General features: G+C 35.9%; 1 protein-coding gene across 1 annotated transcript; it reads left to right on the forward strand.

The window, feature by feature from the left end:
* The first annotated feature begins 4,420 nt into the window (after positions 1 to 4,420).
* Positions 4,421 to 16,221, forward strand: LOC122841225 (desmoglein-2-like). Its single transcript, XM_044134352.1, has 14 exons — positions 4,421 to 4,634; positions 5,689 to 5,778; positions 7,227 to 7,382; positions 7,467 to 7,608; positions 7,698 to 7,861; positions 7,972 to 8,106; positions 8,205 to 8,390; positions 8,975 to 9,252; positions 10,026 to 10,168; positions 10,263 to 10,484; positions 10,831 to 11,061; positions 11,366 to 11,487; positions 11,579 to 11,890; positions 13,630 to 16,221. The coding sequence occupies exons 1-14, from the start codon at positions 4,581 to 4,583 to the stop codon at positions 14,632 to 14,634; spliced, it is 3,240 nt and encodes a 1,079-aa protein (XP_043990287.1). The 5' UTR covers positions 4,421 to 4,580; the 3' UTR covers positions 14,635 to 16,221.
* Positions 16,222 to 16,407: the final 186 nt, after the last annotated feature.

Consider the following 16,407-nt stretch of genomic DNA (forward strand, 5'->3'; position numbering starts at 1 on the left):
GAGGCTATTGTGACACATGTGAGTTAAAGTTTGCCAGATAATATTAGGCAGTAAGCAACATTGTGTAGACCAAGTAACAGACAGGTCTGGGTTGAAGGTGAGTCAAGGTTTATTGTTTGATTGGGCTGTAAAACAGTATTCCAAACTTTGAAAATGAAAAGAGTACTGCTTATTGCTTTATCTGAAAATGAAAAGAGTATTGATCAACGGTAAATGTACAAAGATATGGCTGTCCATTACAATAAGCAATACTGCTTATTGCTTTATCTGAAAATGAAAAGAGTATTGATCAACTGTAAATGTACAAAGATATGGCTGTCCATTACAAATCTATCCTTTACGGAAGAGTGTCAAGAAAAACCCCATCTTGTCAGATTAGACTAAAGCAGAACTTCTTGGGATACATGCTAATATGATAACAGTGAAGGAAACCTTAACTCTGTGCATAGCCCTGAACATACTACTGTCACTTTAATGGCAGAATTATGATGTGGTTGTAACTAATGTGCAGATGGATAGAGTGAAACACAATACTGGCAGAAAATATTTCCGTGGCTGCAAAAGTGAAAGAGGTTTTCTTTTCAGCAGGGTAAAAATTCTGAACACTTAAGTGCCACAATGCAATCATTTTGATCAAAGTATATTCATGGTAAGAGAGGGCTAGTCAACATATTCAGCTGAGAATATATGGCAATTGAAGAAAGATTATCTCTACAGATGCTCCATTCAATCTGAATCAGTTGGAGCTATTTTATAAAGAGGGAAAGCCATGAAATTCAATTTACAAATGTGTAGAAACATAGTAGAAACCAGATAAATTAAGTTGAATCAATTGTCTTCATTGTCAATATAAAGTGAAGCCCAGTGGAATTTAGATGCAAGATTTGTATACACACTGTGTAGAATGTGCAGTACAATAAGTGACTAAATACACAAAGGCATTGTGTGCATGTCTGCACAAACAGGCATGAACAAAAGCAAATAGTGGAAATGTTGACTTACTGTACATTGATTGTGTCATGATTTAGGACATTCTCTGCAAGCTTTATTTAATTTTTTCTTCTTTTTAAAACACATTTTGCTGCTGCAGTTGGATTGAAAGGTGACCTACAAATGCACACACCACACTTTCCAAATGTCATTTGCAAAAACTTAAAAAAAACAGGGATTATATTTTCTGTCACTTTACAATTATGTGCACTTTAAGTTGCTCTAGGACATAAACTTTCAAAAACATATATTAAAGTTTGTGATCGTATGACAAAATACAAAAAATGTCCATTAAGTATGAATATTTCTTGAAGGAACTACGGTATTCAAATCTTCATCAGCTATTCATGTACTACTTAAAGAATGTTTTGCAACAATCATAATGAAATTTGTCAACTGTTGCAATCAGTTATTGCTCAGTACATTGAGCACATGCCATGCCAGTACATGCCATACCTAAATTTGTATTGTGTGTTGTGAAGTTGCTCCACCTTTTTTTAATGCCAGTTAACTGGAGCTAAAGCCTATGTAAAATTTGCATCCACAAGCCAAAGTAGAGAATAATGAATCCATCTCAACCACAAAATAAAGTGGGTGTTTAAGGCAAACTAGTAACAGTTACTGAGTGTGTCTTTGGAATGCATTTAGCTTTGTTCAAAGGTTTTAGCATTGCAAAAAAGTGGTTTGGTTCCTTCCTTTTACTTGAAACACACCCATTGCATACAATAGACTTGCTCAGCTGGATTATAGTAGCAATACTAAAATTGCTATGGTTAAATGCCGTCTAATTAACACATTCTAAAAGATACGCCTCATTTCTATCTAATACGTTTCTATTTCACACTGTTTTGCAACTTTGTCACACACTATGGCCCCACCAAAATCACCATTCAACAAGGGATTAACTTGACTAAGAAATTCAATGAAAACCAAAATTTTCATAGTGACTAAAATGATTAATGTCTGAGGATTATTCTGAAGCTACATGCTTAATTAAGCAAGATGAAACCAATACTACATTTCCCATAGCATACCATTTATCATGGGAGGGTGTACTTTTAAGCATTATGACATGCTTAGTGAGTAGTTTCCCTCTTCTTTTTATAAATCTCAGCTGCATAAGCTCAAACGTGCATATAGCTTGGTCCAGCGCTGCCAAAGTTGATAACTCAACAATCTGTGAATCTCAGATTTAGAATTTCATGAACTCTGGTGACATTTAACACACTAGTGAGAAAATGTTGGTCAAACACACTCAGTTCTCTTTTCATTTTTTTTAGTTTAACCATGATCTGATATTAAGTAAAAATTGAAAGGCTGTAATTTCACTTTCATTTTCAAAAAATGTAATTTTACACCATATGAGTAATGAGACCAATTTTATTTTATTTATTTATTTTTTTAGTTTAAAAAGATTTTCTAAAGATGTTATGAATCCCTTCAGACTTTAGAGGACAATATTAAAACAATGCTCCATTGTCAAAACAGAGGTAGTTAAATATTCCACAATACAAAAAAGTTGTGTAACGTATTTTATCAACAAAGGATTCCAGGAGTGGCCTAAAGTAGCCCAAGGCCCTCTGCTGTCAAGTTTGTGAAATGAATTTGTTACACAGATGCTAAGAAAACTTTCACTATTTGAAAGATATGTTGATAGAGTTACAATATAAAAATAATTCATTTTACCACTTCTCATATTCTGTATCTACTTTAAAAAACGTTAACTCAAGTTGTGTCAGTGGAAAGGATCAAGCATGGACAATTTCTTAAAGTTCCTTTTGGCTTAACCAGAAGTCAGTGGGGCAACTGAAGGGTGGACAAAGGGGGGCAACAACCACCCCTATAAATTTGCTCTCCTCTTTCACTTGACATAATTATATGGATATTTTTGTGCAGATATTGCAGAGAAAAAAATGACATGCTTTGAAGGGGTGCAAATTAAATTTTTATATTCCTTTTTTATTCTGTCCCTTATAGTGCATACACTATACTGTCTGCCCCTCCATTCTCATTTCCGGTCTAGGCCTACAGGAGCAAATATTTTCCGCAAAAATTAGACGACTGAAAGTATTCATAAATCAATGGACAATCAGCTTTAGAGATGGTTTTTGGTATCAAGGGTATTGAAAATGTAAATTTACAGAACAAGAAATGAATAATATAGACTACCACATAACAGTTTGTCGCCAAAAAAATATTTTGTTCTTCCAAGAAAACACATTTTATTAGTCAGACGAGTTACAAGATGAGAAGAAAATATTGGCAAGATTACAAGGTGACTAGGTTAAAAAATTGTGATTTGCACTTGAAGTAATAATTTTGTCCTTCAAACATTGCTTTCATGAAATAATCCTCCATTTGCAGCCATAATAGCCTTGGAGAGCTTTGGAATTCTATAGCTGTCAGTTTGTTGAAATAATTCGAGGTAGTTTCACCCAATGCTTCCTAAAACACCTTGCACAAGTTAATATATATATAAATATATATATATATATTAACTTGTGCAAGGTATATATAGCCAGGAAATTATTTTAAATTGACAAAGTGACTGTCAAACATGCGGCTCGTAGATGCAAATTCATGCCTGCGTAGCACTACTCTATACTCAAAAAATTTTAATATAAAGCAATCAAAAGCAAGGACCAAAGGTCAAAATGACCAGGAACTACTAAAAAAATGAAATATGCCACATTAAAAACACTCATCCATTCATCAGTCCATCTATGCAGTTTCCACACTGCTTATCCTTGCAAGGTTGCAGTTGTCAAAAGCAAAAAAAAAAAAGAAAGAAAAAAAAATAGAGTTGTGTTCTACATTTCAAAATAGCAATGTCAATAAATAAATAAATAAATAAATAAATAAATAAATAAATAAATAAATAAATAAATAAATAAATAAAAAAATAAAATAAAATATTACAGCTAAAGCATTTTTACCCAGTGACTAAATCAACTAAATTTTTGTAGTAACGAAAAAACTTTAAGTCTAACAACGTAGAAATGAAAATTCAAACCCTTAAAGCTATGAGTGAAGTCTACTTACAGACATGAGCTAAATAAATGCTGACAAATTAAGAACAGCCAGGACAATTTAAAACGACTGAAAAACATAGAAACTGACATTTTATTGGGGCTGTCGGTTTTTACAGTGTTTCCATAGCTTTACCCTTTTTAATACGTAGTGATGTAGCAATATTACGGGATACTTGTTCAAAAACACCATTCTGTCGCGTTTTACAGGAGGTAGAATGAAGTACCAAAGAAAATACGGGGATATTTCAAACATTAACTCTTTAGATCCACAGAGATGGTTTCAGACAAGTATTGACTCATTTTGTAACCTCGCCTTAAATGGTTTCCTCCCTCATCCCCACCTTGATTTTTTCATTACTGTAGAAAACATTTTTTGTATCACTTCTTATCGAGAGTGTTCTAAAGCGAGAGAAGACACGCCCAGAGCTGATATACAGCTCAGTCCTCCTCCACCGGGTCAAAGTCTACGGCAACTAACAAAAGACTACACCGGATCTCAAACTTCAGCGATCTCACTTTCAAAACGAGGACAAAAAACCCGTTGTATTTTGCTAACAGATGGATCCCCTTCTCAGATGCAGCCTTTCCTTTCTGCTAATATACTTCCTCACTGTAAGTAACGGTATTTGCTGTTTTTTTTCTTCCCCAAATATGTCTTAATAACGTAATGGAGAGACGAGCTTTCAACAGGTGTGGCTCTTCTTAATGCGAAGGTTAATGACAGCGAATACGCTTCGGTAAAATCATTATAACGCGAAGTGCCTGTGTTTCCAAAGAATCTCACTTTTCCCTTTCCTGTCGTTTTGGAAGGGGAACTAGTTTTTTGTTGTTGTTTTTTTCCCCCTGTTTCTTTCTAATCCAGCCATCGCTCATACATAATGAATGTTGAAAACCTAGAGCTTCGCAAAGTTTAATTAGGTGCTGGTGTTATATTTCAGCAACAAAATCAATAAGTAAATAAATAAAAAAGGAAAGGAAGAAAGAAGTTACTTTCTTTCTTAAGAAAGAAAAAAAATGGATGAGTAGAGATTTTGTCAAGCTACCATTGTTTTCTTATAGAAAAGTACATTTAAATTTGGAATTTAAATGTAATCCAATTACACATTCTTATAGGAAGCCTTGGTTAAATAAATGGAAGCAAACAAAAGATGGTTCCATATCTTGAAAAAAGTCCATATATTTCTTGTCATTGTGCTATTTCTCTGCACTATTTCAAAGTAAGCAAAATTAAAAATTTTGTTTCACTGTACAAAATACTGAAAACAAATTAAAATGTAATGCCTATTTTATTTTGAGGATGTGTTTGTGCAAAATGACAAGGGATTAAAATAACCTGAACTTTGTGTTTTCAAAGCTCCTGCAATGCTACAATAATTTGTATAGTTTATATCTGGTGGAAGAGCCCATATTTGTTTTCACAGTCTTTCACAATGCTGCGGGGTTAAAGCAATCACCCAATCAGTAACTCATAAAGTAGAATAATGTGCGCTTGTGCTGGAATTTGATAGATGCTGAAATGGAATAGAATGGAATTGCAGTATTTTGCAGTACTAATAATGTTAAAAAGCAGCAGTGGGGTTTTCTATGAGTTAGTAATTATTACATCTGGATCGCTTGTTTTTATGATGATTTTTTTGTTTGTTTTTTTGTTTTTGTTCTCCTGAAGCTTGTTCCTGTGACGGTGGAAGAATGGATCCTACTTCCCAGAAACCTTGAAGAGGGACATGACTACACCCCTTTTGACGCTATTGCTAAGGTGTGCACCTATTTGTTCTCCCTTTAAAAAATCTTGTTCAAAATGCTATCCCATAAGCCACACTTCAAAATCAATACAGAACACACAAATATATACCTGAAAAACTGAGAATCTTCAGATGTGTTTGGTCGGAGACAATAAAAGATTCTCTTAAACATTTTTCTTGAAAACTTGTATAGGCTTTCTGGGCAATTGACCAGGACAGCATCAGAAATGGGTGGGTCAGCCAGTTTCATACCTACATTGTAGCAAACTGAGTTTTCTACTAATTGTATACATATAGTGCTGCAAATTTCCCTTCTTGTTGTTGAGTCCTGGGAAATTACATTACCTATACACAAAATAAAACAGATACTTGTATTTTAATTGGTTGGAGTGTGGGAGAAGGTGGAAGTTGCCCAGAGCACCAAACCTACCAGAAACACATATGCATATATATGTATATTTCAAGCTGACAAAGTTAGGCGTAGTGATCATGATTAACCACAGTGCCGGAGCATAATTAATCTGATTAAAGTTTCTAATCTATTGACAGCCCTATTACAAATGCACTCATTGATTTTGCCCTGTAGATTTTAAACTGTCTAAAATTAAAAATTTTTCAACTGTAACTTTGAGAGCCTCAATAAAGACACTTTTAGTGTAATACTTTGAGGTTCTTAAGCCCAAAAGTGAAAACAAATTTACCAACACTATCGTGTGAAAGGGTGGGTGTTTAGTAACCGCTCATATTGTATGTCATTTGTATTAACAATTTTAATATGAGATCGTTTAAATAGATAAACAAGGCTAAAATAGGAGGTCTGTCCAACTACCTCTTTGTCCTTCATTATAAACTCACAATAACATGATATCTATCAGCTAAAGGTGAGTAAACTGTTATTAATAACTTCAGTTAAAAACATCCAAGCTATCACTTTGTTTTACAGGATTGCAAGATAATTTACCCCACTAAAAATATTCTAAATTACAAATTGAGGTACCATGCCTTTTAAATTGCATTAGAAGTATTTTATAATAATGTTGAAAAATAAAGGTGAAGGACATTCCAGTTGTTTGCATGTTCTCCCTGTGCATGCGTGGGTTCTCTCCGGGTTCTCCGGGTTCTCCGGGTTCTCCGGCTTCCTCCCACAGTCCAAAAACATGACTGTTAGGTTAATTGGTCTCTCTAAATTCTCCCTAGGTGTGAGTGTGTGTGTGCATGTTTGTTTGTCCTGTATGTCTCTGTGTTGCCCTGCGACATACTGGCGACCTGTCCAGGGTGATCCCCACCTCTCGCCCGGAACGCAGCTGGAGATAAACACCAGCAACCCTCCCGACCCCATTAGGGAAGAAGGGTGTATAGAAAATGGATGGATGGACATTCCAGTTACAAATACTTAAAATGAGATACGCTAAATCTATGTTTCTATGTGGTTTTCATCTTCATCTATGCATCTGTGTTACAGATTCGCTCAGACAAGGAGGGATCTCAGGAGATATTCTACTCTTTAACTGGTCCTGGTGTTGACCAAGACCCAAAGGGCAGATTTTCTGTTAACGAGAAGAATGGCTTTGTTAAGGTCCACTCCATTCTGGACCGAGAGGAAATTGCACAGTATCATGTAAGAGCACCTAAAAATTGTTTTGTTGTTGTTTTTGTAAATATGAATGAATGAAATGGCAAAATACATTCTGCTTTTTTTTAGATTTTTGGTGTAGCAAAATACCGTGATGGGACTCGTGCGGAGACTGACATTGCTCTCGTTATTAAAGTTAACGACATTAATGACTGCACTCCTGTCATAAAGATGCAGCAAGTTGGACAAGTCAGCGAACACAGCAAACTCGGTATTAAAGATCCGCAAAACAACTTTGATCTAGGTTACAAAAAATGTATTAGCTGCAGTGTTATAACTATGTTATGTTTATTCTGTTAGGTACTGTTGTGATGAAAGTGATAGCAACAGATGATGATGATCCAAAGACTGACAATGCTAAGATTTCCTACACAATAGATGAGCGCACTAATCCTGGCGGGATGTTCACCATCAACTCCCAAACAGGAGAGGTCATGGTTGCAAAGACCACTCTAGATAGAGAGGTGAGTCACTGTGCAGTTTTCATTTGAGGTTTACAAGTAAGCACAGATTCATGATTGATTTAAAACTCAGTTTCATTATATGTAATGTTTTTTTTTGTTTTTTTTTTAAGACCAAAAGCACATATAAGTTGACCATTCTGGCTTCTGACATGGGAGGCCACGGAGGAGGACATACAGGAACTGGTGAAATTGAGATTAATCTCACAGACATAAATGACAATATACCAACACTGGCACAAGAAACGGTATATTTGACACAACAAGCATACAATTATTCTATTAAACACTGTATTGATAATGTCCCAATCTGTATGTTTTCTTTTGGTTTTTTTTGGTATTTTAGTATGTAGGAAGAGTGGAGGAGAACACAGTTGGTGTTGAAGTTCTAAGGATACAAGCACTTGACCTGGATATGAACCAAACAGCGAACTGGTGGGCTTTGTTTGAAATTGTTTCCGGAAATGAGGGAGGTTACTTTGATATCAGAACTGACAAAACAACCAACGAGGGAGTCATCACGATTGTTAAGGTCTGTTTAAATGAAAACCTTATAATGCACATCATATTAGGCTTGTGGCACAAATATTACAGTTTTTAGGATTAATCTGATTCTGAGAAAGATTTAATAACTCACCTCCTCAAGCCCCTCACACCCAAATGAAAAAAAAACCCAAAAACATTACATCTGTCTGTCACTAATACCTTTTGAACTAGACTTTACTTTAGCATAGGAAGTTATGAAGGAGATACCAGCGTTAGTGCTATTAGGGGCTAACTCTTAGTCACTTGTGGTATTCTTAGATTGCTAAGAAATTATTCTAAATTGACCTGGTACAGACAAACATTTTTCAAAATGCTGCCACATTAACAATTTAGAAGTTGTGAGTGTCTTAGCCCAAACTGATGAGAATGCTTATGTGTTGACACCATCAACACAAGATGGCAAGCTAAGAATCTGTTCAGGTCTTGCAAATATCCAAAATTTCCAAAAATGGCTTTAACCTCTCTTTTTGACAGCATCTGGATAGCGCCCTGGAATCTTACAGCACAATATTTTGTTGCTAAATGTTGAAAGCCTGTATCCCTTGTTAATCGTTTGGTTGTTATCAATAGGCTCTGGACTACGAGAAAATACAAACATTAAATCTTGGAATCAAGGTTAAAAATGAAGCAGAGTACAACTACGGCAGCAGCACGGTGATTACAGGCGCTGCATCCAAGTCGTATCCCATCAAAATAAATGTTGTCAATCAGAAAGAGGGGGCTCAATTCCAGCCCAGTGTAAAAGTGGTGACCGTCTCTGAGAAAATAACTTCCACGTCCCTGACCGAAGTTATAGCAACGTACACTGCTATCGACAGTGACACGCTGAAGACTGCCACAAACGTGAGGTAATGTCTTTCACATAGCAGATGTTCCTGTTTTATTGTCTTTTCTCTTCACACCAACCTGCTTGTTCATGCAATAGCAACGCTGAAAAGGTTAATTACTTCTCACACTATTTACACAAAGATCTGACTTTGAAGTGTTGTGTTTTTTTTTTAATTCTTCCTCAGTTCACATATATTTGATTAAATTGCAGAGATTCATTTATTCATTTTTTTTATTCTAAGAACATCCTAAACAGTCACTAGCTCTCCTGCCTTTTATTAATATTTCAGTGTTGTGAACAAATCTTGACATACAGAATTATGTAAAGTGTTATATCACATCCCATTGTTTTTGAATGTATTTGAGTGAAAAACATATAGAACCGGCTAGATCCCCATGTTCCCTCATTTAAAATGCTGGACATACAACATTTTTAAGACAACAATAAACTCTGTAGCACTTAACTTTTATGTAACAAAGAAGGCCATAAATGTAGAAGCTTTTATGAAGTAGCTTTTTAATTAAATTTTAATTCAATTGAATTTGGCTGTATTGTATTAATATTATAAGATAATGTCACAGTTATTGCATGTTGAGGCATTGGATCTAAATCCAAAAGCACATAATGATTATTATGTGTTGGATTGATATAATTTTAATCTAGACCCATTTTGATTTCATATAATTGAATGTGGATCTGGGTCTGTTGGTCTTGTAAAGTTTCTTGAAATGAATTGGAGCTACATAAATAAACCAAAATAATCTAAACTGAATCTTGCTCTTTCACTTGCAGGTATGCAAAGTTGCTTGATGAAGACAACTGGTTTTCAATTAATGAAAAAACTGCAGAAATCAGGTTGAATAAATATCCCGACCGAGAGTCAAAATATTTGGTCAATGGAACATACTATGCCAAAATTATTTGCATATCTGAGGGTAAGTTGTTGAAGATACGACATTGGTTAATTTCTTGAAATCAATGTGTTGCACAAAAAAGCATGACTTATTTCTGCTTTAACCTGTTTGGTAGACATTCCTGCAAAAACTGCAACAGGAACCATTGCCATTCAGGTGGAGGACCACAATGACCATTGTCCACAACTGACCTCAACGGCTCAAACCATGTGCTTTAGTGAAAATGTAATTTATGTCACGGCAAAGGACGGAGATATGTACCCCAACGCACAACCATTTACATTCGATTTGATTCAAGTGGACAGCAAAGACAAGTGGATGTTGGAGCCCTTTAATGGTACTTCTTTTTTTTTTTCTTGTCTGCTTTTGTTGAATGGTCTTCTTAGTTTTTACAGTAAAACAGAATTTCTTTTCAGGTTTGATTATCCCATAGTAATTTAGATTAAATAAAACTCAAACTCAGTTTTCTTACAGCATATGTCACTCAATGTATTTTTGTAAAATTACTAGTGAAATGTTGCAGTAACAGGAATAAAACAGCAACAAAAAAATTATTACGGTATCTTTAAAATAAATGAAATAAAATAGAGCCTTTTCAGTTTGCTTTTGTTAAACTAAGGCAGTAGAAAATAAGCTTCCCTACCGGGTTACAAATCTGACAATCAGGTGTCGTCTTTCTTTAGAAACCACGGTCATTCTTCGAAACCAGGGAAAGCTATGGCATGGCAACTACAAGGTGACCCTGAATGTCCAGGACCAGCAAGGAAAGTCGTGCGATGATCTCCAGAAACTCGATATAACTGTGTGCACATGTGATGGAAACGCAAAGGCCTGCAGTTTACGCAGAAAAAGCACCGTAAAGTTTGGAGCTGGCGGTATCTTGCTCATGCTGCTGGGACTCTTGCTCCTTCTGTGTGAGTAAAAATTTGGGATTTTTATGCTTATGGGAAATTCTGATAAGAATCTTTATTTTTCCATCACTACATTACTTAAGAGAACAAGCTGTTGCATGACCAGAAAGATTAAAACAAAAAGGGTGGGTCTTAGCTGGCTTATGAAGAGATGTGTGACTTACGCCTACATTTCACAACTATGACTCAATAAGTTGCTGTATTTTTGATTAGTTAAACCTGTTCATTGAACAAAGGAAGTATCTTAATCAAAATTGTTTACTAAGTATGATCACTGTTTAAACATTGCTGTCAATGTATTTTGTAGTGGTTCCCCTTCTGCTGCTCTTCTGCCTGTGTGGAAGTGCTGCAAGAGATTTTAAGGCTATCCCCTTCGAGGCGAACGAACATCTCATCTCATATCACACTGAGGGGCAGGGGGAAGACAAGGTGCAAATAGATTTCACCATCCTAAGGCAATGCTAGTATTTTTTTTGGATTGTAGAATGCATTGTCACTAACAGAGGTTTCTAATTCACAGGACGTCCCTCTTCTCCAAGTTCCGCTGCATGTTGACGGTAGCACCGTAAATACAAAGAACATCAACATGTCTGCGGGAGCTGCGTACGTTGATAATTTAACTGGTGCAGGAATGGGTGGAGGTGGAACCCTAACAGGAGAGGAGATGTGGATGGACAACAAATACAACTATTACCAAGCAAACCGAGATCAGATGGGCTTCGTGGGCGCAGGCACTATGACGGGCCAAGAGATGAGCTTCTCCAAGCAAAGATTGACGGCCTTCGATGGGATGGCCCTGCCAGAGCATTATCTGGAGCAATACTATTCAGTTGTAAGTTTGTCAACTAGTGATTGGGACACAAGCCCATGATCTAGACCCAAGTCAAACACAACTAGCACAAACATAGATTTAAGACTTGACTTACCCTCAGACTTGACTTGAGCACGAGGTCTAGAGCTCAAGTTTCATGAGCAATGTTTATTTAATGTAAAGCATAAGTAAAGTAAAAGTAAGGCTTTTAATAATTTGAATAATTGAAAAGAACTTGCCAGTAAAAAAAATAAAAGAATAAAAGTAGTTTCCAGGTTTGTCTTCTTTTAAATAATTGCTAACATTTAACTAGCATTTACAACAAGTAAATGCAAACCTGGTGTAGAAAGAAAAAAAAACAACGTATCCAAGGTAAACATCGCTCAGTCAGGTTTATTAATATTCTATGCTGAATATCAGACCTTACAAAATCAGACACTCTTGAACAGGTCAATGTAAAGTTCGGTCAGAGGGCAAACTACTTCAGCTTTATAGGAAGGGTAAAAAAAAATCATAAACACTTTGCAGCTGCAGAAGCACTGAAGTAAAAAGCCTTCAAGCATTGCTAAGTGCTTAGCAGTTCCTTTAACGTCGCTCAGAAATGGTCTGTGCTGGCTCAGGTAATTTCATTGTGTGAAGTTTTATAAACCCTGGAATAACAACATAACATGAGTCATAAACCGTTAGCCTCTGAAAAAATGTTCCAACCACAAGAGCACAGGAGCATGTGATTCTGAGATGGATGTAAATATTATGAAATTATTATCCAGAGGTGGTTTAAAAGTTGACTAATATTGTAATAATGGTTCATAGCCATCAATTATTTTGGTGTGGCAACGTCCCATCTCCTACAGAAATTCCTCTTTGGGTAACTTCTAAAAAAAAACAAAAAACAGACTGAACTTTACTCTTATATCTTATTTTTATTTAGCATCAATACAGGGCAGGTTAGAAACACTTCTTATGTTTATTTAAAAATCCAATGTTCATTCTCATTCGTTACTTCATGCCTGACTCATTTTTTAACCATTCATTCTGTCCTTTGGAACTTGTTTGCTGCTTAGATTAGACAAGAAATGCAAATAGATTTAAAGCAGTTTCCTATTAATCTAGCTAAATCTCCAATTCAAGGTAAGGAGAAGAAACATCTCTGTGTGATGGAGTGGACAATTTAATTGCAGCGATTAGGAGATCAATGTGAAAATAGAAATAAGTTGTTTTGTGTTTTAAAGATAAAAGCACTTCTTATTTGATGCATTTGCAAAAACCAAATCAAATTGTGTTTCTGCAACATGTGTTGTTTCCATTAAAGTAAAACATCCATTCTAATAATGTTTCTTCAAGATACATCTGCAATATTATTGAGGTAAACATTAGACCATATTCATTAAACCATTTATAAATGTTATAATTGTGGTTTTGCTTGTTCAAATTAATGTTCTGAATTTTTTTTAAAATGTTTTATAATTAATTGTTTATGACTTTAAGCTTAAGGATAATCATTGCACCTTAAATAACTGACATTTGACCTGGAGTTGCACCTCAAAGACCTGAAACTTCACTGGAATTTGTATCTGGAAGAGCTGAGACTTGCCTTGGCTTTGTACATCTGATTTGTACACCAGACTGTTCCTTGAAGTCCAGATACATGATTACATGTCAATCATGTTTTTTCATCACAATTTTTCCTCATAGAGCATTGTGAAAGTGCATTACACTCGGTCGTGTAATTGATCTAATTTACCCTCATTTGTTTGCAGAAATCAAGACAAGCTCCACGGCAACATGTGGAGAAGGACAAGGAAGTGATCTATCAATACGAGGACGAAGACTCGCTGGGAGCTTCTGTGGGATGCTGCAGCCTCCTTGAAAATGATGACGATCTTGCATTCCTTAATGACCTTGGGCCAAAATTCAAAACCCTTGCTGAACTCTGCAATGGAAAGACCCTGGAGAGCACTTCGGTGGATGTGGGACTTTCTAATGTCTCAAACCAAACCGCGTTCGCTGCCAGGCCGTCCACCTCGACCCACACACAGGTCCATACCCACACGAAAACAATTATGGACAGAGAGCCTGTGAATGTCAACACCCTCAATACCTTCAATAAAGCATCTGGGTCTTCTACCCTCATCCAAGAGGAGCGAATTAGTGAGCGCTCCAAGGGTTCAGCAACTCTTCCTAAAGTCAAAGAGACAGTTGTCATCCCTAACCAAACACTTCTCATACAGCAGCCTGCTATGTACTACGCAGCTGCCCCCATGTATGTAGTTGAGTCAAATCCCCAAATGGTTCTTGTCTCAGGAGGAACTCAGCAGGTGGTTGGTCAGGTGAGTCAACCTGGGCTCAGTCAAGGATTAATACAAGTTGGAGGCATCCAAAGTACTCAGGGTGTGGTGCTGGTTGAAGGGCAAGTGGGAATGACTGGAGTGTCTGGACAGGTGGCACAGGGCTCTTCCCAGGGAGCCGTCTCAACAACAAACACTCAAATGTTTGTAGTTGAGAATGGATCTTCTGGTGGAAAGCACAGTACACATTATTTGCAGAGCTCTGGTCGTGTACCACAGAGCTCTTCACAGGTAGGATTTGAGCTGGGTGGAAAAGGAGTTCAGGTGAAGTCATTTTCTGCAGGCTCACGTGGTTCTGCAGGCTCAAAGGAAGATTTTACACTAGCAACCACACCCAGGCTCCAAGGAGGCCAGAGGGTTGTTGTTCAGCATAAAAAAGTCTCTGTGACTGAGAGAAATATCGAGGCAAGCACATAAATCGCTGCCTTGTTTTGCTTATGCACTGAGGTCGCACATGTATATGCTTGTTAAGAAATGCACTACAGCAGGGAGAGCTTGGGTAAGTCTTTAAACTGCTTGGCCTTTGGCTTTATTCAAATACTGTCCACTTTTGCACAAAAAAACAGTATAAAACCTGAACTCTAACAGCTGGAACTCAGCATGCATTAACTGACTTCTTTGATGCACAATTTTCTTCACCCCCTACTGAGTGAAAGTATGATATATACATGCCATATAATAACACTGAAAAGCCTATGTTTACTTTTGGTAAAGAACAAGTCAAGAAAAACATTTTTAAAATATTTTTAAAAGTCACAAATGACATTAAGTACATTTGTGACTTAATGTCTACTATAATAGGCAGAGTTGCATCAGTTCACTATTTTCTCTGAAGGTGTAATTTTTCATGCAGCTTACCAAAAACATATATATTTGTTATTAATAATCAGTGTTTTATTGTCATTCCTTTGTATCACACATTGGTATCTTTGCAATTATTTGTACATGAAAACTGATGAGTGCCAAACTGTTCTTTGTGTAGTCCTGTTTTTTTCCAAGTTGTTGTGCTGTTTGTGTTGTTTAATTAAGTATCTCACATTTTGTTAGTTTTTTTTTATTATTATTATTATTTTTTTATGTAACCAAGTGATTTGGTAATCCAGAATTGCATTGCAAAATAGTAACTTTTGCCAGGGTTATACGGTTTCTTACTTACTGCTGTTGCTGCTTGTATTTCTGTCTTGTTTGTCATATGCTGATGGAATGTAGCGTTGGAGCTAAACTAGCCTGAAAATGAAGATTTGTTTCTGTTATTTGCACCTGATGTCAGTATAAAATCAAACAATAAAACAATACTTGTTTAGTCTACAACTAAATTCTTACGTTGTCTTAGATACAACTACAGGTTTGTGTATATTTAGCTTATCTTTAACTTAACGATTGTTATTTTAATTTTAAAGGTGAGAGTTAATTTGGGAACTTTACTAGATTGATGTGTATGGATCACATTTGACAGAATGTTATACTTTTAAAAATCTTGTTTTTAATAACATTTTTGTCAATAAGGCTTTCTCTGTGTCTCTTTTATAAATTTTATTTTGATGCACTGCAATCAAATTGCAACATTCAGAGGAATTATGCAGTTTGAGAAAATGCTTGTAAGCTCTCATACAGAACATTTTCCTAAACCTTTATTGAGCATCTTCCAGGATTTAAAAAAAAATATATATATATATTCAATTAAATTGAAAATAGGAAGCTTTAAAATGTTTGCATCTCTTTCCAGTTTTGGAAATACTTTTTTTTTTTTTCTTATGAGTGCCCAAAGAATTAAATGCAATGTATTTGCAATGTTCTTTGTGTGACAAATACGCTCAGGCTCTGGGGAGGAGCTGGGTAAATCCTTCTCCATTAAGCAGGGTTCACGTTTCACATTCAACCAAGCAGACAGTAGCATTCTTGTGTAGAACAATAGGTTGCTTTGTGAGACAGCTCATTCAAAAAGGTTCTCAGTGTAGGTTTCACAAAAAGAGGAAATAGTGCCAGATGATCTAGGTAAAGCCTTTGCTTTTCCTTTTTTTTTTTTGAAAAAAAAAAAAGATTCTTTTTTAAAAGCCCACCTAGGGGCAAGTGCTGCGAATTAGCTGTTGCTATTGCACTATGATGCAAACATGGGACTGCTGTTTTGTTCAGTTTGTCTATGCCGATGTGTGTCTGTCCCTACAAATAAACTTTAAAAAAAATTAAAAT

This window comes from Gambusia affinis, linkage group LG12 (assembly GCF_019740435.1).
Source record: "Gambusia affinis linkage group LG12, SWU_Gaff_1.0, whole genome shotgun sequence".
Taxonomy (NCBI): Eukaryota; Metazoa; Chordata; class Actinopteri; order Cyprinodontiformes; family Poeciliidae; genus Gambusia; species Gambusia affinis.

Coding starts and splice junctions, on each gene's coding strand:
- LOC122841225 (XM_044134352.1), top strand. CDS start 4,581: ATGGATCCCCTTCTCAGATGCAGCCTTTCCTTTCTGCTAATATACTTC. Junction 8,391..8,974: donor GAGTCATCACGATTGTTAAG/GTCTGTTTAAAT, acceptor TGTTATCAATAG/GCTCTGGACTACGAGAAAAT. Junction 10,169..10,262: donor AATTATTTGCATATCTGAGG/GTAAGTTGTTGA, acceptor CCTGTTTGGTAG/ACATTCCTGCAAAAACTGCA.